Source organism: Cyprinus carpio, chromosome A23, assembly GCF_018340385.1.
Source record: "Cyprinus carpio isolate SPL01 chromosome A23, ASM1834038v1, whole genome shotgun sequence".
In the NCBI taxonomy this organism is placed as follows: Eukaryota; Metazoa; Chordata; class Actinopteri; order Cypriniformes; family Cyprinidae; genus Cyprinus; species Cyprinus carpio.
In genome coordinates, this window is record NC_056594.1 from 22,463,148 (window position 1) to 22,490,498 (window position 27,351).

The window sequence follows — 27,351 nt, forward strand, 5'->3', positions numbered from 1 at the left end:
GAGTTTGGTGAAGCTGTGCTGGTCAGCGGACGGCGTTAGCGGCATGTGTTAAGTGCAGATCGCGGCCCGCGTCCAAAGCAAATATTTGGAAAAGGAAAAGGATTCTCGTGAAACCCGGAGCAGAGCTCATGCTATTTGCACTTAAAACATTTCTTTAAAAAATCTCCTGCGAGTATTCCTCATTGTTGAAGAATTACCTCTCTCTCTCTCTCCTTCTCTTATTCCTCCTTCCGGTTCTCTACTTCTTCCTTTTTTCTCACTCTTTCCTTCCTCTGTGCCTCATTGAATGTTCAAGACGATCAATCACTCAAACTGTTTTTATCCATTGTACATTAGTAATTTTTTTATTACTTTGTATATTTAAGGCTTTCTATTTAATTAGGAGTATTTTATTTTAGCAAATATTTATCTATGCATATATATATATATATAATATATATATATATATATATATATATATATATATATATATATATATATATATATATATATATATATAGATATATATATATATATATATAATTAAAAATATATTTTTGTTATTTTTATTATAATAATTTATGTTGAAGTGATTAGGTTTTAAAGTGAAAATAAACTGGCATCATAAAAGTCACTTTAAATGTATTTTTGTGCCCCTTTTTCAGTGTACAGTGTTTAAATAGTTCAATATATGAAAAGAACAATTTCAATTAAATATTATGCAGTTTTAATTTGATGATGAATTTAGAATTTTTATCCCATTGTTTACCCCATAAATGCATTTAAATTAACAAATAAACTAAAATATTTAATACATTTTAATAATACTAAATCAATACTAAATTAATAATGAATATTCATAAAAAAATAATAAATTATAATTACAGAAAAAAAATATTAATACATTAATATAAAAATAAATACAAAATTAATAACTGATATATTGAAAAAAAAAATAATAATTTTTGGTTGTTAGTAAAATAGATGAAAATAATTCAATTCAATATGCCAATATAATACTGTTGTCACTGATAATTGTTACATTTTTAATGCTGAACATAAAAAAAAAAAATGAGTGGGTGACTTTCAAACTTTAATCATAATATTTATTTTAAAAAAGTACCACAAAATACAGAAGGCAGAACAAAGGCTGAAATGATTTACAAAAGGCTTGAATGGAGGGCTGTTCGAGCTGAATTAATTGATGAAAATTGTGGAGAAGAAGAAAAACAGGAGGACGAGGAACATCAATACAAGCGCCGCAATCAGCAGGCCATTTCTCACAGTTTCTCAAAGATGCATCTGTGAACGAATCTCTCTCAAAATCAATGTTAGACGCCCCTTACAGACGCAACCTGCACATTGATTGCATGAAATAAACAGACGAAAATCAACATTGTCTTCTTTCATCAGCATTCCTCATAACATCACTCCGTTACCGGGAGAAACCAAGAGAAACGCTCAATTCAAGTACATAGAGTACCATACAATTGCTTTATTGAATAATAATTAGAAATGTGAGCAATGTGCAAGTTCAAATGGCATTTCCAATCTGCCTATGAACTCTGAAGGCAAGAAAAAATAAGATTAAACAGATCCAAACCCCCCGGAGTAAAGCAGATTCCACACAAAGTTGTCTTTTCTGCACAGATTACAAGATTTTTGACTTTCCATCCTTCTAAAAGCAACACACACTAACCTTGGAGCAAAAGTTACTTAGTATCCTAAAGAAACCTTGGGAAGAAAGAGACTGGGAGTCGATAGATTAAAGATCCTCCAGAAGTGGGTTGTTTATTTTAGCCACAGTTCATCTGTGTGAAGCGTTCATTTGTGAAGAACAGAACGCAGAGTTACAAATGAGTTAGTGAAGGGAGACAACAGACACACTCGGATATCAAAAGCGGCTGCCGGTGGGCAGATAGAGACAATCAGAGGCTCGTACACGGGTACAGCTCATCCATACAGCTACACAAATCATCCACAACAAAACATGAGACTCACACTAAATGGATTGGAACAAAGCGTTCGTGTGTGTGACGAAATGAAGCAAGAGCAATTCAGAGCTATCTGAGTATGCAACATTTATATTTTCAATATTGAATACCAGAAAATCATGTTATCATATACCAAACATATATGGTATTGTCAGGACATATAAAAAACTATATATTTTCTAATATAAAATATTAAAATATTTTATCCCAAATATAACTTGGGATTTTCAATATTTTCAATACTAATTAGCGAAAATACAAATACAAATGCAATACAGAAAATAATAGAATATTGGCAAAAAAGAAACTAATAAATATGGTGAAAATATTTTATCCCAAATTAAAATGTATAATAATATATTTATAATAGTATATTTAATATTTCTATTATGCATATATATATATATATATATATATATATATATATATATATATATATATATATACAGTATGTTTACGCATATATATATTTCCCTTCTGGAAAGTATGTTCATTTACTGTACATGTACTCAATACTTGGTAGAGGCTCCTTTTGCTTTAATTACTGCCTCAATTCGGCGTGGCATGGAGGTGATCAGTTTGTGGCACTGCTGAGGTGGTATGGAAGCCCAGGTTTCTTTGACAGTGGCCTTCAGCTCATCTGCATTTCTTTTGTCTCTTGTTTCTCATTTTCCTCTTGACAATACCTCATAGATTCTCTCTGGGGTTCAGGTCTGGAGAGTTTGCTGGCCAGTCAAGCACACCAACATCATGGTCATTTAACCAACTTTTGGTGCTTTTGGCAGTGTGGACAGGTGCCAAATCCTGCTGGAAAATTAAATCAGCATCTTCAAAAAGCTGGTCAGCAGAAAAGAAGCATGAAGTGCTCCAAAAATTTCATGGTAAATGATGCGCAGTGACTTTGGTTTTCAAAAAACACAATGGACCAACACCAGCAGATGACATTGCACCCCAAATCATCACAGACTGTGGAAACTTAACACTGGACTTCAAGCAACTTGGGCTATGAGCTTCTCCACCCTTCCTCCAGACTCTAGGACCTTGGTTTCCAAATTAAACACAAAACTTGATCTCATCTGAAAAGAGGACTTTAGACCACTGGGCAACAGTCCATTTCTTCTTCTCCTTAGCCCAGGTAAGACGCCTCTGACGTTGTCTGTGGTTCAGGAGTGGCTTAAAAAGAGGAATACGACAACTGTAGCCAAATCCCTTGACACATCTGTGTGTGGTGGCTCTTGATGCCTTGACCCCAGCCTCAGTCCATTCCTTGTGAAGTTCACTCAAATACTTTATTTTGCTTGACAATCCTCATATGGCTGCGGTTCTCTCGGTTGGTTGTGCATCTTTTTCTTCCACACTTTTTCCTTCCAATCAACTTTCTGTTAACATGCTTGGATACAGCACTCTGTGAACAGCCAGCTTCTTTGGCAATGAATGTTTGTGGCTTACCCTCCTTGTGAAGGGTGTCAGTGATCGTCTTCTGGACAACTGTCAGATCAGCAGTCTTCCCCATGATTGTGTAGCCTACTGAATCAAACTGAGAGACCATTTTGAAGGCTCAGGAAACCTTTGCAGGTGTTTTGAGTTGATTAATTGATTGGCATGTCACCATATTTTAATTTTTTGAGATAGTGAATTGGTGGGTTTTTGTTAAATGTGAGCCAAAAACATCACAATTAAAAGAACCAAAGACTTAAACGACTTCAGTCTGTGTGCATTGAATTTATTTAGTACACGAGTTTCCCAATTTGAGTTGAATTACTGAAATAAATTAACTTTTCCATGACATTCTAATTTATTGAGATGCACCTGTATAACGACTTGTTAAGACAAGTCAGAACCGACTCTCTCTTTTGAGAGACAATATCTTTATTTATCATGCACTTTTTTGATTAACAACTTTGCAGATTGTTTTCATTTTAGGATAGCGACATTATAAAAAAACTGCAAAAGATTTTTTTTTAAAAAACATATGTGATGTTCTTTTTTGTTCTATGTTATATCTAATTTTTCTTTTGTATATTTTTTATTTTTTTTCAAATATGTGATTTTTATTTTTATTTTTTTTAATAAAAGTTATCTTAACTTGTTAACTGTCACCCCGTCCCGTATACAGGACGCGTACGTTTACTTCACTAGATCCTTATCTAATCTTGACAAACTATATATCGTTGGAAAGGTCTAAGACTCCTAAATAGATATTTTACCAATGTTTTTTTGTTAAAAATTATGTAGGAAAAGTAATAGATTAATTTATGACAAGAGTGCACCCTCAAAAACCTACATCATAACAGGAGTTCTGACCTTGTTAAAAAAAAAAGTCTTCTTCGTTGCCTTTTTCTCTGTCACTCTTTAGAAATAATCAGAAATGATATATCAACTGAAAACTTAAAATCTCAAAATTCATCCTTTAAAACCCATTTTAAAATCAGACATCGCATTACCACAAAAATGGTACATCAATATCATGTTATAAAATGTTTTTGTTCATGAATTATAATTTTTTTCATTGAGAAAATTATTTAATAAATCATGGAAAATTTATTTCCAAATCACATTTTGAGACAAAACATAAATAATTATATCACTCATTTGGACTTTTTGTGTTTTGAGAATAAAAAGAAAAAGAAAAATTACAAAATTAATTTATGGTTTGCCACAACATGTGTTGGTCTAACAAAATTTACTCTGTTGTTCTGATTTTTTTTTAACTGTAAACTGTTCCAATGCAATATTCCATGTGATGTGATAAATTCCATTTAAATTTGAATCAAACTTTCAAATCTAATGAGAGTTGGTTCTAAAATTCAGCATTTTGATTTAATTTTGTTTAGATATTTATAAGATTGCTTCAAACTCCGCCAGAGAAAAATGTGTTTCTACAAATTGCAGACGGGACCTTTAAATGTCCACGATGGGGTGAAATAACAGTGTTTGGCACCACGCGTTGTGAGTACAACCCACACAAACACTCAGTGAAAACCCACCGATCACAGCAAAGCAGCAATTTCACATCTTCATTGTGCTGATTGTTTGAAGTGCCGGACATCTGGTTTGAGTTAAAGCATCGAGGTCAGTATAAGACTGCAACCCGATGTAAATCTCCCACACAAATGCACCCATACACACACACATTCCCCTCAGATTGATTTAACTGACCTGGAACGACTGGGCATACGAGCCACCGAACGTCAAAAACGTGAGCTCACACAGTCTGAAAATACAATTAATACCACAGAACTGTGTGCTCAGCAGTCCCAGCCCAAATCTGACGGATTTATCGCTCTCTTCTATGGGTTAACCACGTAAACCGCTTCATTTTGACACAGAGGATAGAGTGACAGCGTTTTGGGCCACAGTCGCGGTCGTGATGCCTGAATATCAACCATATACGTTGGGTTCCAGCAATCATGTTTGTTTGTCTTGAGTGGGATGAAGTCCTGAGAGGACGCAGATCATCACACACACACACACACACACTGACACACTAGCAGGTTTTGTTTTGTGCAACTTTGTCCCAAATGTAAAGAAACCATGGCTTACCCAGGCAGTTGTGTCCATCATGGGCCAAACGAAAGCCGTCGTAACACGTGCATCTGTAGTTTCCCGGGATATTGATGCACTCGTGGACACATCCTCCATTATATTCACTGGCACACTCATCGATATCTGCAAGAACGATCACATTAAATGTTAAACAGATTATATCACAGAAAATCATGGCTCTTTTGACGCCAAAAATGTTGGGGTCTTCTTCATACTTGATCAAAAGTGACAGTAAAGACATTTACAATATTACAAAAGATTTATATTTCAAATAAATGCTGTTATTTTTTTAACCTTCTTTTCAGCAAAAAGATCTAATGTCTAACAGTTTCCACAAAAATATGAAGCAGCACAACTCTTTTTAACACTGATAATAATCAGAAATGTTTCTTGAGCAGCAAATCATCATATTAGAATGGTTTCTGAAGGATCATGTGACACTGAAGACTGGAGTAATGATGCTGAAAATTCAGCTTTGATCACAGAAATAAATTACATTTTAAAATATATTCAAATAGATAACAGTTATTTTAAATTACAAAAATATTTTATAATATTACTGATTTTTGATCAGTAAATTCAGCCTTGGCAAGCAGATATTAACAAAATCTTACCAACTGATATTAATAGATACAATTATAATCAGACAATTATATAAATTTAAATAAATTTAATAATAACATTTTAACATTTAGTAATGTTTAATATTTTCATATATATTCCATGTACAAATATTACATTTTATCAATCATAAAAATACGTAAACATATAATACTTACATACACACACAAACATTATATATAAACATATATATATATGAGCAATATCACACAATTAGCAGCACAAGGCCGCATGCAATCACATGGTGCCAATATACTCTCATATCGCATGGCTATGAGTGTGATATTGCATTTATACAACAGTTCGAAGGAACAAGTATGTTAATAAAAAGAGAGACAACAAAAAAACCCTTAAAAACTCTTTTTAGTGCAGAACTTCTTCATTCCTCCACAGATTCAAATTTCTAACTGCTGAACTCAAGATCCGTTACTATTTCAAAAACGTAACTTTAGAACTAGAAATGAAGGAATGTTGAGCTGCTCCATTGAAAACTTATTGTATCACTGTATTAAAAGCTCACTGTATTATGTAGAGTATTAGGAGAGAGATGGACTGAGCGAGTGTGATTACCTGCATCTGAATGTTGTTGAAAGTAAAAAGAACTTGTTTACAACCCTGTTTCAGTCTCTTTCAATATAAAAGTCTTTACTGCAGACTCACTCAAAAATCTGTCTCTTGGTCGCCATCTAATGGCATAACAATGTCACTAAAATCACTATCACGAACACACACACCATTTCTCATGTTTAACCACTGTAGAGACATTGGAGACAGCGGCAAATTCCAGAAGATCTGGCCGAGGTGAGGCTGCTCTCTGCGGGTTCATGAGCGCTGAAAAGTCGCTGACGCCCTGGATTTCACATCTCCAAAAACGTTGAAGCAAATTTTCAGATAGACGTTATCTTTATTAACAAACCGCATATTTGAAGTCTAAACAAGTACATTCTCGTTCAAAACAGTTGGCATCTTGAGTCAGCACTGATCCACAATATTCTAAAATTTCTCACTTTCAGACATGCCTTACAGTCCCTGCGACTCTAAATAAACCAATATCCCGGAGTATATGTTACTCCTCTAACTCCAACAGCACTGAAACATGCTGTGCAGACTGAGAGAACCGCTGAGCATGCGTGCGGTTCTCGAGTCAACAGTTCTTGAATCACCACTACACTGAACCGAGAACTGTTCCTTTCAGACACGTTCGACATTTCGGACACTTCAACAAACTCAGAACCAATCAACTGGAGATACTGAGCATGCGTGAAGTTAAAACTGATGTAGTGCTGATATTAATATACTATGAGCATGAGTAAACCGAGGACATGAATGAGGGGGTGAATTTGATGAGTTTATGATGATAGTTTAACAAATCAGACTTACTGGAAAGTGCAAATAGTTCTATTAAACAACATTTTAACATGATGAACATGCAATAACTGTTCTGCCAAAACTTGTAAATAAATTTTACTATTTAGTATTGTGTATGCATGTTATATTTTAAGCTTTATGAGCTGGATTTTTGTACGGATGATGAAGACTTCACTTTCTTTATTTTCATATCTGACATCCGTGTTTGCACATCAGTGCCAGTTTTGCAAAACGTAAATGTAAGAAACTTATCCAAGATGATGACGATGGTTATGATTACAAATTACTTTATTTGACTGTGTTTGAATGTATTTTCATTTGCCAGGATGATAGAATTGACATCATTACGTGAAGACGCAAAAGAACCACTGAACCATTTTTTTTTTAACCAGTTCACTGAAACGAACTCTCCGAAAGAACCAGTTCACGGAAAAGAACCGGTTCCCATCACTAGTGAGAAATACTGCAAGTGGAGTGATACAAATGGTGAAATGGTTGGAGTTCCAATGTCATGAATATCACACCTCTAGAAAAAGCTCTTAGCCAATCAGATTCGAGAAGCAAAAAGAACTGTTGTATAAATATTATAAAATTATATATAATAAAATATTTCACATTCCATTAATTTAAAATGTATATAATAAATGTTATATAATATATGAAAAGTAAATATTCACAGTGTAAAGATTTCACCTCTGTTCAAGCAGAACATTTACGAAAACCAACTTAAGTAGAAATGGTCAGTTATAAACACAACCAAGAGCTCATTAACATATGACCTCCCACTTTTACATATTAACACCTAATCAGCATTCACATGGACATGCAGGTCATTTACATAAGTCTTAAAGGTACAGCAACAAAACAGGTTTGTTTATTTGATCCTAATTAATTTATTTTGCTCAATATGAGCTTCTGTGTGCCGGTAACTGTGGTGATTATAGTGAATTATGCCTTATGTTTGGATGGCAAGAGCAGCTGAATAAACATCTACAACCCAGAGAGACAAGTGTATGTCTGTGGAGGGGGATGCAGGCCATCCCCTATCATTTGATGCCCAATTGAGCACTAATTACCCAGACTCCTTTGCTCTGCTTTGTAGTTGTCTGGGCTCAATGAGTATGGAGAGAAATGCTCGCTGTCTGGAGTACAACACTTTATTTGTCTTTATTCCTGAATGCTTTTTATCCCACCTCCAACACAGTACAAAGTCTTTGCACTTTTGCTTTTGTATTTTTTTTGTTCTGCAGCTTCTTTACTTCGAATTACAAGCTATTTCACCTCGGCTAATGCATCTCCATATGAGGCCGAACGATCTACAGCACAGGCAATTTCGAGAAGTGGAGGAAAAAAAGCGTTTTGCACTATTCATAATGGTCATATTGTTTACGGGTCATTCCTTTCAGGCTGAGATGTGTTCATTCTGCATCCAAAAGACATAATAAATAGCCTATTAAGACGATATTAAGATGATGGAGTTTACTGTGTACATATATATTGAACAATGCAAAATAAACCTGAAAACATCTAGAACTGTCTGCATGGATAGGCCTTGCTGAAAAGACCAACAATTTATGATTAAGGTTGGTTTAGGGTTGACAACAGCATCCATCAGAAATATACTACATATAAAACGACAAATTAGGGTGCTTTCACACCTATAGATTGATAGTTGTGTTCCAAAACAGGGATTAAAATTATGATGTTTCTTTTTATTCTTGGTGCGGTTCATTTTCACACGGCAAAGTGTGATGCAAAATCACAAAATTTTCACACCTTCTGAAATTAATATTTAGGTCCGTCAATTTAACGCGTTGATTTAATTAATTAATTATGGGAAAAAATAACGTGTTAAAATTTTTTACACAATTAACGTACCAGGCCCGCCCCTGCCCCACCTTATATTTCATTATAGGTGTATTTTACTCAAACCGTCTGCTCTCTATAGCTCTCGTGGTACTTTGATGTCATACAACGTTCAGTCTGCGCAGCGCTGCTTCAACTCCAGTACACCTATACTGTTGATTGGTGATGAATGTTAGGCAGGGCAACAACTCACTGCGTGATGGAGCCAATAAAATGCAGTTACATGCCCCTAAAATTCAAGAGACTGGGGGAAAAATGCCCCGTATGAGTTTTTGTCTCACATTTATATCATATAATATAGTTCAGCAATATCACACGAGTATCACACAAGTGCTGTTCTTGTCCCAAACAGCACACAGGGCAAATGTGATATGTATTTTATACAGTTCAGTAAATAAGACCTTAATATTGGGTTATATTTTAGACACAGTTTTGTCTGTTCTTTGCTCAGTTTTGCCAAAAATGATTAAAGCCACAGCAGGACAGTTGTGTGTCTCCGAGCAAGACACAATTTCTGAATGAATCCACATTTTAAATGAATCATGTGAAGCAATGATTCAATGGCCCATTCATAAAGAGAGCCATTTACGTCATTCTTGAATGAATCAGCCATTTGAACAAACTGAATGAATGAATGAATGACTTAAGACATTTATTAAGACAGTTTTAGTTTCTTAGAGTATCATTTCTTGAAAAAAAAAATCTATTTACATATTAAAATAATCAGAAAATAAAAACAAACAAAAATCATATTCATTAAAGGGATAGTAAATAATCAGAAAATAAAAACTTTCTTTTCTAAAAAGAAAAAAAGATTTATTTGGGGGTGATTTATCAGCCAAATTTGATGTGCGATTAATTCAATTGATTAATTGCCATATCTAGTAATTAATTTGATTAAACATTTCCATCAATTGACAGTCCTAATAGTATTATAAAATAATACATACATCTTGAATAATATTTATGTGCATTTTCACATTGAACATGTGTAAAATAGTCACACCACAAGATAATTAAAACAAGCTGCAAATAAGCTAAAAGGAAGTAATAATGACCTAAATCAAGAAATTGTGATCTTAAAATATTCAATTAAAATATAATATAATATTCTAAAACATCTATCTATCTATCTATCTATCTATCTATCTATCTATCTATCTATCTATCTATCTATCTATCTATCTATCTATCTATCTATCTATCTATCTATCTATCTATCTGTGATAAATTGTATATTGTCATTTTCATGCATTTCCATTTGTGCAAAATTCATTGATCACACCCATGACAATTGAAACAAACTCCAAATAAGCTAAAAGCAATAAGTTAATATTATTTTATAATTATTGTTAGTTTGTATTTTGAAATTTTACTTTACATATACACCAGTTACATTTTCACACAAATTTGGCTGAATGTATGTTCCTCATGATCTTAAAAAACCTTTTGATCTAAAGCTTTATGTCTAAATGTCTGAAATTATTTTGGAGATCTATAAATTGTGCCTAAATATAAATAGATATAAAGACACAAAGCCCTTGCTGGTTAAGCTAGTTAAGAAGTGTGACCATCCAAACAGGCGAACGCTGCTCTCTCAAGGCTCAGGCCTGTTATTTACCCCAAGCCCACGTTATTTGTAGCAAATAGCTATCAAGAGTTTTGCAATTGCTTTCAGAGGATTAGGATCCGGTTCTGCTGCTTGTCTTTTTGCACGTGGTGAAGTATATTTGAACAGCGATGCTCATATCTCCCCAGCGCACATTTGTGTTTCCACACCATATCAAGGGCTTTACGCGACTGATCCCGGTTCAGTCAGGAGTGCCGTTTTAACACAGTGCAAACATTCCAGAACTCGTTCACTTTCCAGTGTTTAGCCTGGGCTTAGGATGTTTGTATCCAGAAAGGATCACGTTGGCTAAGTGGGTCCAAAAGCAGCATTCACCTCTCCAAACACAATTGAGCTGCAAAAACTTCCCCTAAATGCAAATGGCCATGAAAAAACAAGATACGACCATATCTTTGTACTGTTACTGTGTGCTGAGAACCACTGACATAGATGAATGAGCTGTCTAAAAGCAACAAAATGCTCCTCAAATTTAAGACTGAGGAGCAAAGAATGCCCCGTAAGTCTATTACGGCAATTGAAGTGAAAATGAAAATTAAATGAAAAGTGTATATAAAATTTTAATTAAAATTGAAAAAGTTTTAATTTAATTTGAAATTTTATAAAAAGTGTTTATAAAATATAAAAAAAATATTTAATTTTTCTTTTCTTTTTTTTTGAGTTCATGAAACTGACACATTTTCATTTGAAATGGTTCACTGTTTGAGTTTAATGGATTTGGTTTCTTTTTATTTAGACAAACTTAAATTTAACTAAAAATGGGCTGGGATTTCTATTTACTAGTATGCTTTGCCAAATTAAGTTATATATAATTATTTATTTATTTATTTTTATTTATTTTATTTAGTTAGTTTTTGTTTTGCACAAGATTAATGTTAAGTAGAAGATTTACTAGTGGAGCATATATCACATTACTCATTCAGCAATTACTGATAAAAGCATTTATTGAATAAACTAATTATGGTTAGTTAAGTTGAGATTATATGATAATTTTAATGCTGCCACCTCTGAGCAGCATTAAACAGTCTGTGTAAATACACATAATGGCATATAAGATGCTTCAGTTCCTTGTGTAAAGATGGCTGTTGTTGATTTTTTTTTATAGGTAACAGTTTAGAGTATTTTGATTGATTGAAGTAATGCATTAAAATTAAATATTTGACATAAAAGACAATGAAGATACATTTAATGGTGTAATAATAAAAAATGCCCATATGAAGGTAGAAAATGCCCCTTGAAATAAATTCCTGAAATAGAAACAGAAAATAATAATTGCTGGCCCTGCACTGATGTGATTGGGATTGTGTTGTAATTACAAGGCCAAGTCCAAGTTATCGGTAACATGTAAGAAATTGCATGCTCTATTTCACGTCCAAAGGGCAAAGAATTGAGTCTGTCATCTTTTTAATTTTGCATTTGAACATCTATTTCCCTTCCCTCAGGGAAATCTGAAAATGAAGCCAAGGAACTGCAGAAATAAGACATGGAGAAGAACACCTTGAAGTGTCTGAACACACACACACACACACACACACACACACACACACACACACACACACACACACACACACACACACACACACACACACACACACACACACACACACACACACACAGTATTAACCAGAGTGATCTAATTATAGACTACATGGCAAAAACAACCGCTTCTTAATCAGTAATTCTGTCTGGTTTCCAAGAAAATATATCTGACCATGCTCAAACAAGATAAATATATTTGAGAAGCATAAGATATTAAGATCTGAATCATGTTTATTTTTCTTTCCCGACTGGCAAACTGTTTTCACATGGTTTAAACCTCAAGTTTGGCGAGATTTGGGCTTGAAAATAAAGAAACAGTTTGCCAGTGGGGTAAGATACATAGATTTAATCCAAAATGAGTCCTTTCAATTAATATATAAAAATCTAATTAATTACATGATATGCCATTAAATTCAAGTTAATATTTAAGATAATTCATTATTGTGGAAAACAAAACCTACGGCTGAGTTAAACTATCTGTCTGAAGTATGTATATATATAATTTTTTGCATTATATTTAATACTTAAGTGCACTAACTTCTTAAATTGACAGCCAAATTAAATATATATTCTCTTATGCAGTTTGATCCTAAACACAGCTTGGAAATTGTATTTCATTTTATTATGTGTATTGCTTGTTTATAATGTTGCTGGTTTTTGCATTTTAATGCCGCAAAAAATTTAAAGATGTAAGAAAAATAAACTTGTTTTACCTTTTAAATTAAGTTCATTTATCTCACGCCATTGGCATATATTTTTTTCTTGTTTTAAGCGTAAACACTTGATTTTGCTACATATTTCAGAAATTCTTCTCAAGTAAATGTATCTTGATTTAAAGGATTAGTTCACTTCTGGAATAAAAATTTCCTGGTAATTTACTCATCCCCATGTCATCCAAGATGTTCATGTCTTTCTGTCTTCAGTCGCGAGAAAAACATTCCAGGATTTTTCTCCATATAATGGACTTCAATGGGGATCAACAGGCTGAAGGTCCAAATTGCAGTTTCAAAAAGCTCTACACGATCCCAGCCAAGGAATAAGAGTCTTATCTAGTGAAATAATCAGTCATTTTCTAACAAAGAAAAAAAAAAATTTATATACTTTTTAACCACAAATGCTTGTCGTGCAGTTTGGACCTTCAACCCATTGGTTCCCATCGAAGTCCATTATATGGCGAAAAATCCTGGTATGGTTTCCTCAGAAACCTTTTTTTTTTTTTTTTTTTTCCTCACTGAAGACAGAAAGATATTAGCATCTTGGATGACATGTTTTTTTTTTTTATTAAGATATTTGTATCTGTACTGTATTTAATGCCAAATACTTAAATTTAACCAATTACTTACACAGACAAACATGGCTAGTCTAGCGCAAGTTATGCAAAAACTCCTGTCATAATCACTGAAGCTACAAAATTACCGGGAATCTCTTAATACTTGCATCTTTTCTGCACATCATTGTTTATGATGAGAATTCACAAGGACACTTTTTTATCGCTGACTAATCTAAACACCTCTGATTGGAAATTGCGTTCACAAGCTCAACAGAAACGTGTGTGATTGGTTAAAAGGCTCAACGGTGTAAAAAACAACGCATAAAAAAAGCAATCTGATGAAATAGACGCTGATCTAAATGTAATTCCACATTTCATTTTCATCGCGACAGCCATAAAAGATTATGCAGGGGCAATTTTTGCCCCTTTATCTTAAATTTGTGGGGCATTTTTGTTCAAGCCTTTGTTAATTTCCAACCACGAATTTAGCATTAGACCTTAAATTCTGATGCTAGATTCACTGGTTTTATTTAGAATTGTTCTATAGTCTACAGTGTTTAATGCAATTACATAAGAAGTAACTGTAATTAAATTACAGACAAATTAAGGGTCATCCCTTACTTTTTCAAGAGAAAAGTAATTAATTTACTTGGGAATGCATTACACCCAACACTGCTTCTAAATATACAGAATCAAGTGCTTGTATTCTGACCTCATTTGTTCTGCATGTTTTTGCATCTTCATCTTTAAGTAAGCGTTGCTCACCTTCACAGTGCTTCCCGTCGCCTTTATATCCTGATTTGCAGATGCATTTGTATGACTTGAGGGTGTTCTGACAGATGGCATCCATACTGCAGTTGTCCAGGGCCTCGGCGCACTCGTCCACATCTGCTGAGAGAAAGGAAATCAAGAGGCTTCAAGTCGCTATTTGGAGAAAAACCGATGTTTTCTCCTCGGGCGAGTAAATAGAAACAGTCAAGCGAAAAGCTGCTGATCCAGCATGGCAGAGCAAATTCATTTCACAATTCCACTGAAAACCTGGTCAGAGGAGGAGAGATGACAAACAGGCAGAACTGATCCCAGTTTAGACGTGATTGTGAGGCCTTCAGCATCTCATTTTGCTGTGACCTCTGGGACCGAAGACAAACTCCTTCAGCAGCGCTCTGGCATTTCCTACAGTCGAACTGCTACTGCAGCTGCTGCTGCTGCGTATTGCCTTAGCCTGACAACAAAAACACATTCTGTCCTGATAAAGGTCAGTGAGGTTGTCCTGGTTACTCTAACAAAAGAACATCTTTTAATACTCTTCGTGTTCAGGAAGTAAAAGAATCTAGTTTGAAGTCCATCATGTGGTGTTAAATGTGTTTGAGGTTTTAATGTTTAATTTGACAGCATGATGCTAGGGTGATGTTGGTGTGCTTGATGATATTTTTTTTGGTTGTTTTGAGGGTGTGTTTTGAATGGTTGCAAGGTGTTTTGGGTGGTATGCCAGTTGTTGCTGTGCAGTTGCTAAGATGCTTGGAGTAATTGCCAGGGTGTTGCTATGAAGTTTTTTGAGATGCTTTGAATGGTTGCCAGGGTGTTACTATGCAGTTGCTAAGGTGTTTAGAGTGGTTGCCAGGGTGTTGCTATGCAAATGTTAAGGTGTTTTGGGTGGTTGGTCAGGTGATGCTATAAAGTTTCTAAGGGTTTTTATGTTGTTTTGGGTGGTTTTTTTGGGTGTTTGGGTGTTTTTTGTTGTGTGGTTGGTTGTTTGTTTTGAGTGGTTGCCGGGATGTTGCTATGTAGGGTGTTTTTTTGCATTTGTGTTGGTTTGTAGGCTATGTGGTTACCAGACCATGCAATTTTGGATGGTTGACAAGGAGTTACTTTGCATTTGCTAAAGTGTTTTGAGTGGTTTCCAGGCTGTTGCTATGCAGTTGTTAAGGATTTTCTGGGTGACTGCCAGGGCATGGTTATGCAGTTGTTTCTAAGGTGTTTTGAGGGGTTGCCAAGGTGTTCTGGATAGTTCCCAGGGTGTTGCTATACAGTTGCTAAGTTGTTTTAAATTACTTCCAGGGCACCTCAAAGGTGTTTTGAGTGGTTGGCAGGTGGTTGGAGTTGCTATGCAGTTGCTAAGATGCGTAGAGTGGTTGCCTTGGCACTGCTATGCAGTTGCTAAGGTGTTCAGAGTGGTTGAGTTTTTGTTGGTTGCCAGAGTGTTCCCATGCACTTACTTACATGCACTTGGTCATTGTTATGCAATTGCTAAGCTGTTTTAAGCATTTGCCAGGGCATTGTTATGCAGTTGTTAAGGTATTCTGAGTGGTTTCCAGGGCATTGATATGCAGTTGCTAAGGTGTTCTGAGTGGTATCAGGGTTGTTATGTGTTCTGAGTGGGTATTAAGTGGTTTCTTACAGGCCCGAGTCAAACCGCCCAGCCATAAATCAAATTATGCAGTAAATTCTGATAGCTCTTTGGCAGTTATGTGTTGAACATGAGGATGTGTTGTGCAAAATCAAAATAAGTACAAAACTGTTTAAATAATAATAAAAAAAGTGATTCCACACAGTTTGAACAGTCAAATCTGTCATCACAGTACAGTTCTGTCTCACTGCTGTGGGGAACAGATGCCCATCAAAGCAGGAGACTAAAGATTATTACAGGGTTAGAGCTCCAACAATCCCGAGCCAGTTTCCACAGAGTCACCTCAAAGCTGCTGGTAAGAAACAACAACCGTTTCACTTGAAGGCTTGTCAGCCAACACTTGAACCAACATCTAATCAAGATGATACCTTAGTTTTCACTCCAGAATCCACAGACGTCCTTCACGTTTTCATTACAAATGCGGGAATCTCTCTGCTGATGCTGCAGGAAAATGGTGGACGTTCATTATGGTGGCATTAGTCACTAAATTACTCACGTGCTGTTTACAGTACAAAGCTTTGAAGAGTTCAGTATGGCACCCAGAGTGCTTGTTCATTACTGAAGTGTCTCCCCGCTGCGCAGAAAACAAGTTGAATTTGTCCTTTTCCTTAAGAGCCCTAATACTATAAAATACACCATTCATCAGATCTCACGCTGAGGCCAGTGAAAGAAAGGAAAATGATGCATTCAACAACATTTGAAGTGAGAATCCCATTTGTCCAGATGCCCAGTCACGAAGACCCAAAAATTTAATTTCTGTCTTCCTTTACTCAGCCTCAAGTTTTTTCAAATGGCTTTCTAACTTCCACACAAAACAAAAAGAGGAATTCAGATGTATCTTCATACAGTTTTTTACATGCTATGACTGATCACAATGCCCACAAGCTTCTAAATAAACCATCAAAGTTGTCTATGTGACTTAAGCACAATATTTCAAATTTTTAGTCCATATGGAAGCTTTGTAGAAAGCTTCCGCCACTGAATAAAAATTTAAAAAGGTAATTTCGACTTCCGATCTCTCAAATCTGATTTCAAGTTTTCATCTTGCAATTCTGGTGTTTTTTCCAAGAATTACGAGATATAACTCACAATTGGGAGTTATGAAGTCAGAATTGCAAGAATCAGAATTGTGTGATATAAGCTCGCAATTGTAAGAAAAAGTTTTTTATTTTCTTCAGAATTGGACTTCATAACTGGTAACTGCACGTTTATATCTCACAATTCTGAGAAAGAAGTCAGAATCACGAGATATAAACTCACAATTGTGAGAAAAAAGTCAGAATTGCAAGTTTATATCTCATAAATCTGATTTTATTTCTAGCAGTTGCAAGTTTATATCCTGCAATTCTGACTATATAACTCGCAATTGAGAGTTTATATCATTCTGATTTTTTTTAGTAGAAGTTGCAGGTTTATATTTTGTATTTCTTAATTTATAACTTAATGGCAAAATATATATATATATATATATATATATAGTGGCAGAAATGGGCTTCAATATGTTTGTGTGATAAAGAGACTGAAATTCAAGTCATTCAAAGCACAAAAATGTAATTTTTTCAGTCCAGCTTAGTAACGATGCATGCAAGTATCAATGCCATTTGGCATCAGCAACATCAAATATGGCAAGCCGCTTGGACACACCATGTATTTGCATCTCAACACTAATGCAAATACAAGTTTTGCAGAATGAAAAAAAAAAAAAAAAAAAAAAAAAATTCAGTCAGTTCATTGGAAAATGCATGCTTGGAAAAGTGCATGAGTCTACTGTTTCATTTTTCGGAGAACTATTCAAATGAAGAGATGGAGTGATATAGGATCAGATCTTACAATGCACTTAAAAAATGGAAAAAACGCTTGCAGTTTTACAATACTGCTTAGTTTGATATAAAATGAACACCAATAAAAGCTCTTTTATTGGGGAATGTTAATTTAGCCATGGCTAAAGTTCATTGTGAATGAACAACAAGTCTTTACACTTTTGTAAATGAGAAAACAGGCTTTAACACAAAGGTCAGATCAATTCAACCCTACCATAGCTGGAAAATGAGAAGTCATTCGTTTAATGGAGGAAGACTGGAAACTCCTAAATGATTTCAAAGACAAATTGCAAACATATTCCACATGCAAACCAATTACCCACAATCCCATAACCACACAACACAACCAATCAGATTGTTTAGTCGTAATCGTGCTAATGCAATACAGACAGTTCTATTAATTAGCCTTTTAATACAACAGAACTAATGAGATTACGGTCTGGTTAGCTTGGTCTAGTTAGTCTACCAGCAGGAGCAAAACCCTGAACCCTGTGAAAACTCTAGTCAGTCGCAATCAATCAGATTCATTGACCACAATCGCATATCTACAACAGAGCCAATCAGATCCATTACCCAAAATCACGGATCGCACAGCAGAACCAAAAAGACCAATTAGCAATCACGCTCGCACAGCAAAATCAATCAGCCTCTCCATTCAGTCCCAGAAGAAAGAAAACTATTTCTCATGTAATAAAATGAGTGAAACAGACTCTTTATTACTGCTAAATCAATCACAATGAGCCCAAAGCGCTCGGGTGGTTGTAAATCTAAATGCTGTTTTACAGAGAAAATAAACATGCCACTGTTAATCTGTCTATGAGTTTAGAGAACCTTCCGCGGTGCTCTGGAAGAGAAGAGAGGGAGGGAGGCATATTTTAGGAGATGCCAAACTATTTTTCTGTCTGTTTTGTTCTTTCTTTTGTGAGTTTCATACTGGAAACAAAACTGAGGCTGAGATTAAAACGAGAGAAAAATAACTGCACTGAAAATATAGGCTGCAAAGATTTTTAAAGAGATATTTCACCCAAAAATGAAAAGTTTGCCTTCTTTCATGTTGTATGTAAGACTTTTTTTCTTTCCTCCAATTTTTAAAGCAGTGTTGTTACTGTTAACTAAGGAGGCAACACCATTTTCAACTAAAATGGAAACCTTTTATTAATTTTGGCCCTTCATTTACATGACAACGATGTTTTGGGGGCCTGAAAACGCAAATTTGTGAAAATGGTTTCGTCATGCGCATGAGAATTACGTGTTCAGTCTATAGTCATGTGTGCAGGTGCATAGTGTTTCTATACTAAGTGACATCGCCAACTACTGGCCTGACATAATACAGCAGTTTCAGACATTTTTGCAAATCCATGTGAACGAGGATCATTTTGAAAATTTTGGCGTCTGTATGCAAAACTTTTGCAAAAATGAAAAGGAAAAACTTTTCCTTTTTTAGTATATTTTTGTCATCTAAATGTAGCCTAAAACTATAAAAAAAAATAGTTTTTGTTAATTGAAATAAAGCTGAAATAAATCAGTGTTGTTACTGGTAACTAAATCCAAAACTATAAAAAAGTGTTTCCGTTAACTAAAATGGAGCTGAAATAAAATAAGTTATATATCAGGTGAAAATCTTTAACACTTAAATGAATATTAGAAATGTTGTAACACGAACAGAAAGAAAATATGTATTAAAATTACTAAAACTTAAAAAAAAAAAAAAAAAAAAAAAATAGGACCATTCTAAAAAATAGGACCATTTTATAAAAAGAAAAAAAAAAACCTCTAAAAATGTCATAAAAGCCTATTGGTTTTTTTTTTTTTTTTTTTTTTTTTTAAGAAAATTAGAGCAAATGGGATTTGCAAATTAAAGAAAAGCACATTAATTATTCATAAAATGGTCCATATATATCTCTTATATATTTCAATCCTTCAATACTATCAGAGCAAAAATTAAGTCATTTTTTCTCTGGAAAATCTTCACATCCTTCATTCATGGGAGTTAATGAGAAGTTGCTGAATCATAAGTCAGATATAAAAATGAGCCATTCCCTTGAGTTTGATCTTGTAAAAGAATCAGTTAATGTAGTTCACATCTTAGTGATTTAATGAATCAGACCTATCTGTTTACTGACTCAAAGGTCTAGTTGCATTTTGGTCTCTTCCTCGAACAAATCAATCAGAAGATGCTTAAATAAACTTTTTTTTTGTACTGCACAGAATTAAAATTCATGCAGAATAAATGATGGCAGAATTTTCTTTTTTGGGCTGAACCATCACTTTAAAGAGCTCAAACTGAAGCCGAACTTGTTTGAATAATATTTGTTGATTTTTTTATGTGTGTTCAAATTCAGCTACTCCATCACAAGAAAACCAAACTCAGTGTCAAAAACTTCCAAACATGTCAAATGTTGTGAAGATCCACATTATCTCCCCACACTTCAGAGAGATTTATGTGCTCCAGAGATTTATGTGCTAAAATGTCTTTATTACTTTGGCTAGCATGAAAGTGACTTCATGAATACTTTCCTCCCTGTTGACTTAGAAACATAAACCTTTAAGAATCCCCAATAAAGTATTCACGGCTGCTGTAATCTTTCTATGTAACTCAACTCTCTGTTTATGAGAGTCTGTTTCCACTAGCAACGCATCTGAGGATTCGACTCAAGAGCTCATTTCTATGTGTTACCGTTCTCAATAGCAGTTTCTCAGCTTTCATGAGCCAATCACCTGAGCTGTACATACCATGTGACTGATCACTCTGGCGCTGCATGATGTCACGACAAAGCTGATGCTGATTGGCTGAAGACGTCACAAGAACACATGGTGGCTGGATGTGAAATAGCAAACTAGCATACTACTCATTCTGTTTCTTCCATATCTTTATATGGCGAAAACCATAAAAGTAGTACACTAGCATGTTATCCTGAATTATCCTGAAATCATGATCTGTAATATTAGAGACTGAAGAAAAAATTCCATTTCACACATTTAAGAGCCTTGGTTTTGAGCTGAAACATTGAGAATTAATATCATGATTATAAGATGGTTTAGAAGTTTTGAATTGTATGGTTTGTAAAAGCGTAACTTATGCAAATATTTATAAATTTCTAATGTTAAATTGAAATATAAAATAAGGGCAATTAAAAACTTTAATATTAAAATAACACTTATTTTTCACAAGTTTAAGAGCCTAGTTTCCTACTGAAAATACCGAAATAAAGCTGAAATAAAATAAAATAAAATATAAATATTAGATAGAAAACTTAGAAAAAAATAAATGTTGCCTTGCCAATTAACTGAATTAAAATAAGTTTAAGTTGAAAAATAAAATAAAAACAAAAAATGAAAAATATAAAAATGAAAGCTAATTCAAAATATTAATATAATAGTATATAAATAATATAACAAATAGTACATAAATAGCACTGTTATTTTTCACACACTGAAGAGCCTACAGTGGTTTCCATTAATTGACAAAGCGGAAATAAAATTTAATATAAATATTAGATGAAAAACTTAAAAAAAGAAAAGAAAAAGAAAAATGGAAGTGTTGAATTACTTGAAATTAGCTGAAGAACTAAAATAACTAAAACTAAAATTAAAAAAAAAAAAAACTTATTACATTTATTATTTTTATATTAATTATAATTTATTATAAGTAATTTTTCACATGTTTAACAGCCTAATTTTCATGAACTGAAACAAAAATAAAATATTAGATGAAAAACAAACAACAACAAAAACAAAATAAAAGCTAATTCAAAATAATAATAATATTATGTTAAATCACAAGATTAACAAAAAAATTATGAAAGTTTTTCATCTAACATTTTATTTTTGTTTCAGTTCATAAAAAATTAGGCTGTTAAATGTGTATATATGGTATCTGTATATACCATTATACTCTTATTATTTATTAGTAACTTACATATATATAATTAGTGTATGGGGTTTGCAAATTACCACACACACACACACACACACACACACACACACACACACACACACACACACACACACACACACACACGCAAACACGCAAACACCCACAAAATAATAATAATAATAATAAAAAAAAACATGTATTATAATCAATGTATAATAAAAACGGTCCATATAACTATATAAATGCACTATATTTTGCTATATTTCAGAAGGAAAAATCCATTTCATACATTTAATAGCCTGCAAAAAAACTGGACACTGGTAAAACAATTGCTAATGCAACAAAATATTGCTTTATTTATGCATGTGCAGATGTATTCCCTGGGAATTGAACCCATGACCTCTGCTTTGCTAACTGTATGCTTGACTGTTTGAGCTACTATATTAGCTGCATACTGTACATGCTGATTTCAATCCAATTATCAGAATGATGTTTGTGAATGGAAAACGGTGTAGGTGTAGTAACGGCATTTACTAGCGAGGGCAACAAGGTCATGCAGCCGAGCCAAACCTTGACGCCTTGGAGTTTCAAGCATTTCTTGAAAGCGTGGTTTGTGTATGTCATTTTTTTCTGGATGTTGTGCTCATCTGGCTCAGACATGAGAGGAGCGTTTCCTCACTGATTAATGATCGGGTCAGCACTGCTCAGTATATTTAGTCGAGTGGACAAACGGAGAGTTGGTCAGCGTGTTGAAGGTGTGCAGTTCAAACACAGGACGATGTTTGCTCTCAGTAAGACCCTCAGTGTTTGTCCAGGCCCCGCTTTACTCCTAAAAAAAACTCACCCCGGACAGAAATAATCTCAGAAGGGAGGAAAGATTAATGCAAATGGCACATATTTAAATGCAAAAATTTATGAATAATTTATAATATATTTTCTGTTCACAAAAATATCATTTTCAGTAAGCAACTTAATAAAATTGTTTAAAATAAAAAATAATTTATAGATTTTATAAAGACATTTTGCCTGTGCAAAACCGCCAACACAATGTTAGTGTGTTGTAAATGGTTGCAAGAGCATTGCTACATCTTAAAAAACAAATATAAATAAAATAAAATATAAAAAAACTAAATAATATAATAAAATATTAAAATATAATAAAAATCTAATTAAATTAAAAATCTTAAAATAAAATAAAGCATAATAATAAAAAAATATATGAAGTAAAATAAAATATTTTCTAAATAAAATAAAATCTAACAAAATAATAAAATAAAATAAACAGCATACAATATAATAAATCAAATCAAATACAATACAATCGTTAAAAAATAATACAAATATAAAATAAAATTTAACTTTAAAAAAATACATTTAAAACAACATAAATGATAAAATAAAAATACATATTAAAAATAAAATAAAATAAAATAAAATAAAATAAAATAAAATAAAATAAAATAAAATAAAATAAAATAAAATAAAATAAAATAAAAACATATATATTTAAAAACTAAGAAAATAAATCAAAACAAATAATATAACAGAGGGTGCTATGGGCTGGAGACGGTGCAGCAAAACCAATGAACCTGCTCGACAACTGCTAAAAAATCTTCCAGTAATACTGTACTAATGTATGCAGTAACGTATTCAGAAGAAGCGATCCAAATCTTGCAGAGCAAAATCCAAATGTATCCCGAGCACTTTACACTCACTCTCAGGTAGTTCCACCAACTAAATCAATATTATTCCAGCAAGTGGCTCTAAAGTTGCCCACACAAGTTTGGCAGGCAATCCAACGTGCTGGTGGAAAGCCAGATACAGTAGCAGCGAGACAACCTCTCGTTTCTGGCCAAACATCCGTTAGCATGTGGCCTAGCGATGTTTAATCGCTTCTGAGAGAGAGAGAGGTGTTGGCTGTGAGAGCTGGCAGGCCGTCACATGCAAAGCCAGCACAAAGTCTTCATCTCATGGGCTATTAGGCGACGCACAGACGGGACGAAAGAAAAAAGGGTGTTGATGAAATGCAGACGTCAACATTAGAGCAGAATTTAGCATCCTCCCCCCGCCGTCTCTTCCCAGATCGCCTTCGTCTAATGAAGGAACCCAGTGTTTGCCCTCCGAACAGCTTGTAAAAGAAATATCGCCTGCTTCTATTTGTGCCCGGCGTCCTTAGTGAGCGCTACTGTAAGTGCTGAGTGATGGTGGCTGTCTTCAAACAACAACGACGGTCATTTAAAGCTCAGAGTTTACGAACTGCACAAACTGCAGTGCAGTTGACCCTTCCCTTAAAGGGACAGTACACCCAAAAATGAAAATTGTTCCAAAGTCCATTGTTCCATTGTTCTCAAGCTGTTGCAAACTTGTAAGAGTTTATTTCTTCAAAAGAAGATATTTTGAAGAATGTTGGTAATCAAAGAGTTGCTGGTAGCCATTGACTTCCATAGCATTTTTATCCATACTTCCATGTACTATCGGAAGTCAGTCCCTGGTTCCGTCGCTGTTCCGTACCAACATTTTTCAAAATATCTTCTTTTATGTTCAACAGAAGGAAGAAACTCTTCAAGGTTTGGAAAAACTTGAGGGTGAGTAAATGATGACAATTTTCATTTTTGGGTGAACTATACCTTTAAGCCTCATCTTAAAGGGACAGTTCACCCAATTCTGTCATGATGTATGTTGTTTCAAACCTGTATGAGCTTCTTTGCTCTGTGGATGACAAGTGAAAATGTTTTTGAAAAATGTCTGTTCTTTTAAGTCCTTAAAATTACAACTGAAAGTTTGTCAAAATCTCTTCATTTTAGGTAATTTTTTTGAAAATTTTTTTTTTTTTTAGTCATTAAAGTTAATACTGTGTTAGCAACTGTTTGCCATATTTTCTGAAACTCACTTAAATTAATTTGCAAAAATGTGTCATGCAAAAAAGTTAGCAACTGTTAAACCAACTGAAGATGTAAAATAACAAAGGATCATTGGGAGAGGTTTACCAATATAATAAAATAGTAAAATAGCTTTAATATATAGTAAACATATTTAAACACAAAACGTAGCACCTACAACCCATTTTTACAAGCATTAAAAAACAATAATATCTAAAAACTCCCCCAAATATTAACCTTACACACATACTAACCAAAATAATCAAAAGATAATAACAGATTTCCAAATCACAAATAAATCAAGACTAAAAGATTTAAAAAATAAAATAAATCAAACATTTGAAAAATAAAATAAGACAAATAAATCAAAACAAACAAATCAATTGATCAATCAATCAATTAATTAATTTAATGGTGTTTTGTGTTTGTAATAAATTAAAAATTCACATTCACAACTTGTCATTTCTTTATAATTATTTTTGAAATTTACTATAAAAAATTTTAAGTTATTAGCTATAAATAAAGATTTTTGGGTACATTTTACAAGAAAATACTTTTTCAATTGTTTTATTTATTTATTTATTTTACTTCAGAATGTTTAATTCAATGTGTTATTTGCCATTTCTTTGTAGTTATTGATTGCTAGTAAATTTCACAAACATTGTTTCCACATTTATTTTTTCCCAGTGTGCATCAGATATACTGTAGTTGTAAACATGTTCAAATGAGGAAAAAAAAGGGAAATAAAAATGATTTGCAATGTCACAGTTCATTCCAGCCCAAAATCTATCACTTTATGAGCACATTTTACTGAAAATCACATCAATCTCCAGTTCATTCCTTTGAGATGTTTAACAAAGCCTGTCTGAGTTTGCAACAGTAACCCAAAGAGGTTGTGCCCATGTAGGGACAATACAGTTAGATCATGCGGAATTACCCAAAATTTGCCCGCAGGATTTGTTTAGTCGTCTAAGACTAGTCTAGAGCATGTGTGAATATTGAACATAAGTAGAAAATAAACAAACGGGAAAATGGTGAAATGATGTAAAGAGATCATGTTGAAGTGTTTATGCAAAGCACAAATGACGTGATGCTGACATGACGGTTCATAACCTTCAATCACCAACAAGCAAAGCTCCAGTACGGGTTGTGATCAAGGGTTTCTCTCAGACAAACACTGTCAGAATGAAAGTAGTCTGCTAACAGACGAGTCGGTCGGGTGGAGATTCAGGGTTGGCAGAGGACCTGCTGAAGGTTGTCGTCTTTTCAGCACCTCATAAAACTGCACCCAGTGCCAATGACCCGGTTTGGAATAACTCAGACTGTTCCAGGCAGAGCTCAATTTGTTAAGCGACTTCTAGTCAAAATCCAGTTTTAACTTGTTTTCAACTTTGAAAACCATTTTCACTTTAAAACAGCTACTGAATTTAATAAATTACAAAGAAATAGCAAGTAACACTGAATTAAATGTGAAATTTTGAAGTCTTTGTTTTAATTGCAATTTTTTTTTTTTGTGTGTGTGTACTTTTGAATTGCTTTTTAAAAATATTTTATTTGAGCTAGTGTTTAATATTTATTTATTCTTATTTTTTTTTTTTTGTTTTTGTAGTTTTAGTAATTTTATTTCATTTTGTCATTTAAATTTTTTTTTTTTTTATACCAATTCAGTATTAGTTTTAGTTATTTTTCTTACATCAAGTTAAACTAAATGAAAATAAGGAATGTGGACTTGGCTGAAATAAAATTATTTTTATTTATATTTTATTTTACTTCATTTAACATTTATTTTATTTCAAGTAATGGGTTATTTTTCGTTTTTAGTTTTTTTGGTTTAACTTGAAATTTTAGATTTTATTTTTTTTTTGCATTTGTTTTTTTTTGCATTTTTTTTTTTTTTTATATTTTTAGTTTTAATTTTTATTTTTTTTTTTTTTTTTTGTCATTTTTTATTTTTTAAATCATGTCTACAGTTTATATTTCTATTGCATTTCAAGTTTTAGGTGTTTTTTTTACATCAAGTTAAACTAAATGAAAACTAACAATGTGGAATTGGTAACTAGCTGAAATAAAATCTTTTTATTTCTGTTTTATTTTTCCTCAGTAACGAAAATGTTTTTATGGTTTAGTTTTCATTAACTGTATTAATTCCACATTAAATCTGTTGGAACAGTACTTGCTATTGATATTCAGTCCAGGTCCAGTGAACAAGTCATATCATCAATTTTACATGTGCATATTTGCTAAAAGTTGCATTTTTTTTTTTTTTTTTTTTTTTTTTTGCAAGAGTGCTCTAGCATAAAAATGACCTCAAAGGCAAAATTACCACCAATTTTAATTTCAGGAGGTCTTAAGGAAGTCAACTTTTTGATATAGTCCAAACATAAATTGTGAGGGTCTCAAAAATGACTTGCAAAATCATCAAAGTGTGCCTCAGATGAACTTAATGAATTGTTGATGTTTTTCTTAAAAAGTAACTGCAATAGCTTCAAGGACAGCTGAAGTTATCAGAGAGTTAATAAAGGTGATGTCTTGTTGTCGAACAGTTGTTCTTGGATTCT

General features: G+C 33.4%; 1 protein-coding gene across 6 annotated transcripts in view; it reads right to left on the reverse strand.

Moving 5' to 3' along the window:
• Window positions 1–27,351, reverse strand: part of LOC109076566 (signal peptide, CUB and EGF-like domain-containing protein 3) — a 99,908-nt gene that overhangs the window by 51,287 nt on the left and 21,270 nt on the right. For 4 of the 6 annotated variants that reach the window (XM_042713624.1, XM_042713625.1, XM_042713629.1 and 1 more), the window contains exons 4-5: window positions 14,576–14,701; window positions 5,517–5,642 (exon numbers count right to left, since the gene is read on the reverse strand). In XM_042713624.1, the coding sequence (XP_042569558.1) occupies window positions 5,517–5,642; window positions 14,576–14,701 (252 nt within the window). The remainder of the gene's footprint in view (window positions 1–5,516; window positions 5,643–14,575; window positions 14,702–27,351) is intronic. The other 2 variants (XM_042713626.1, XM_042713628.1) reach the window with 1 other exon arrangement.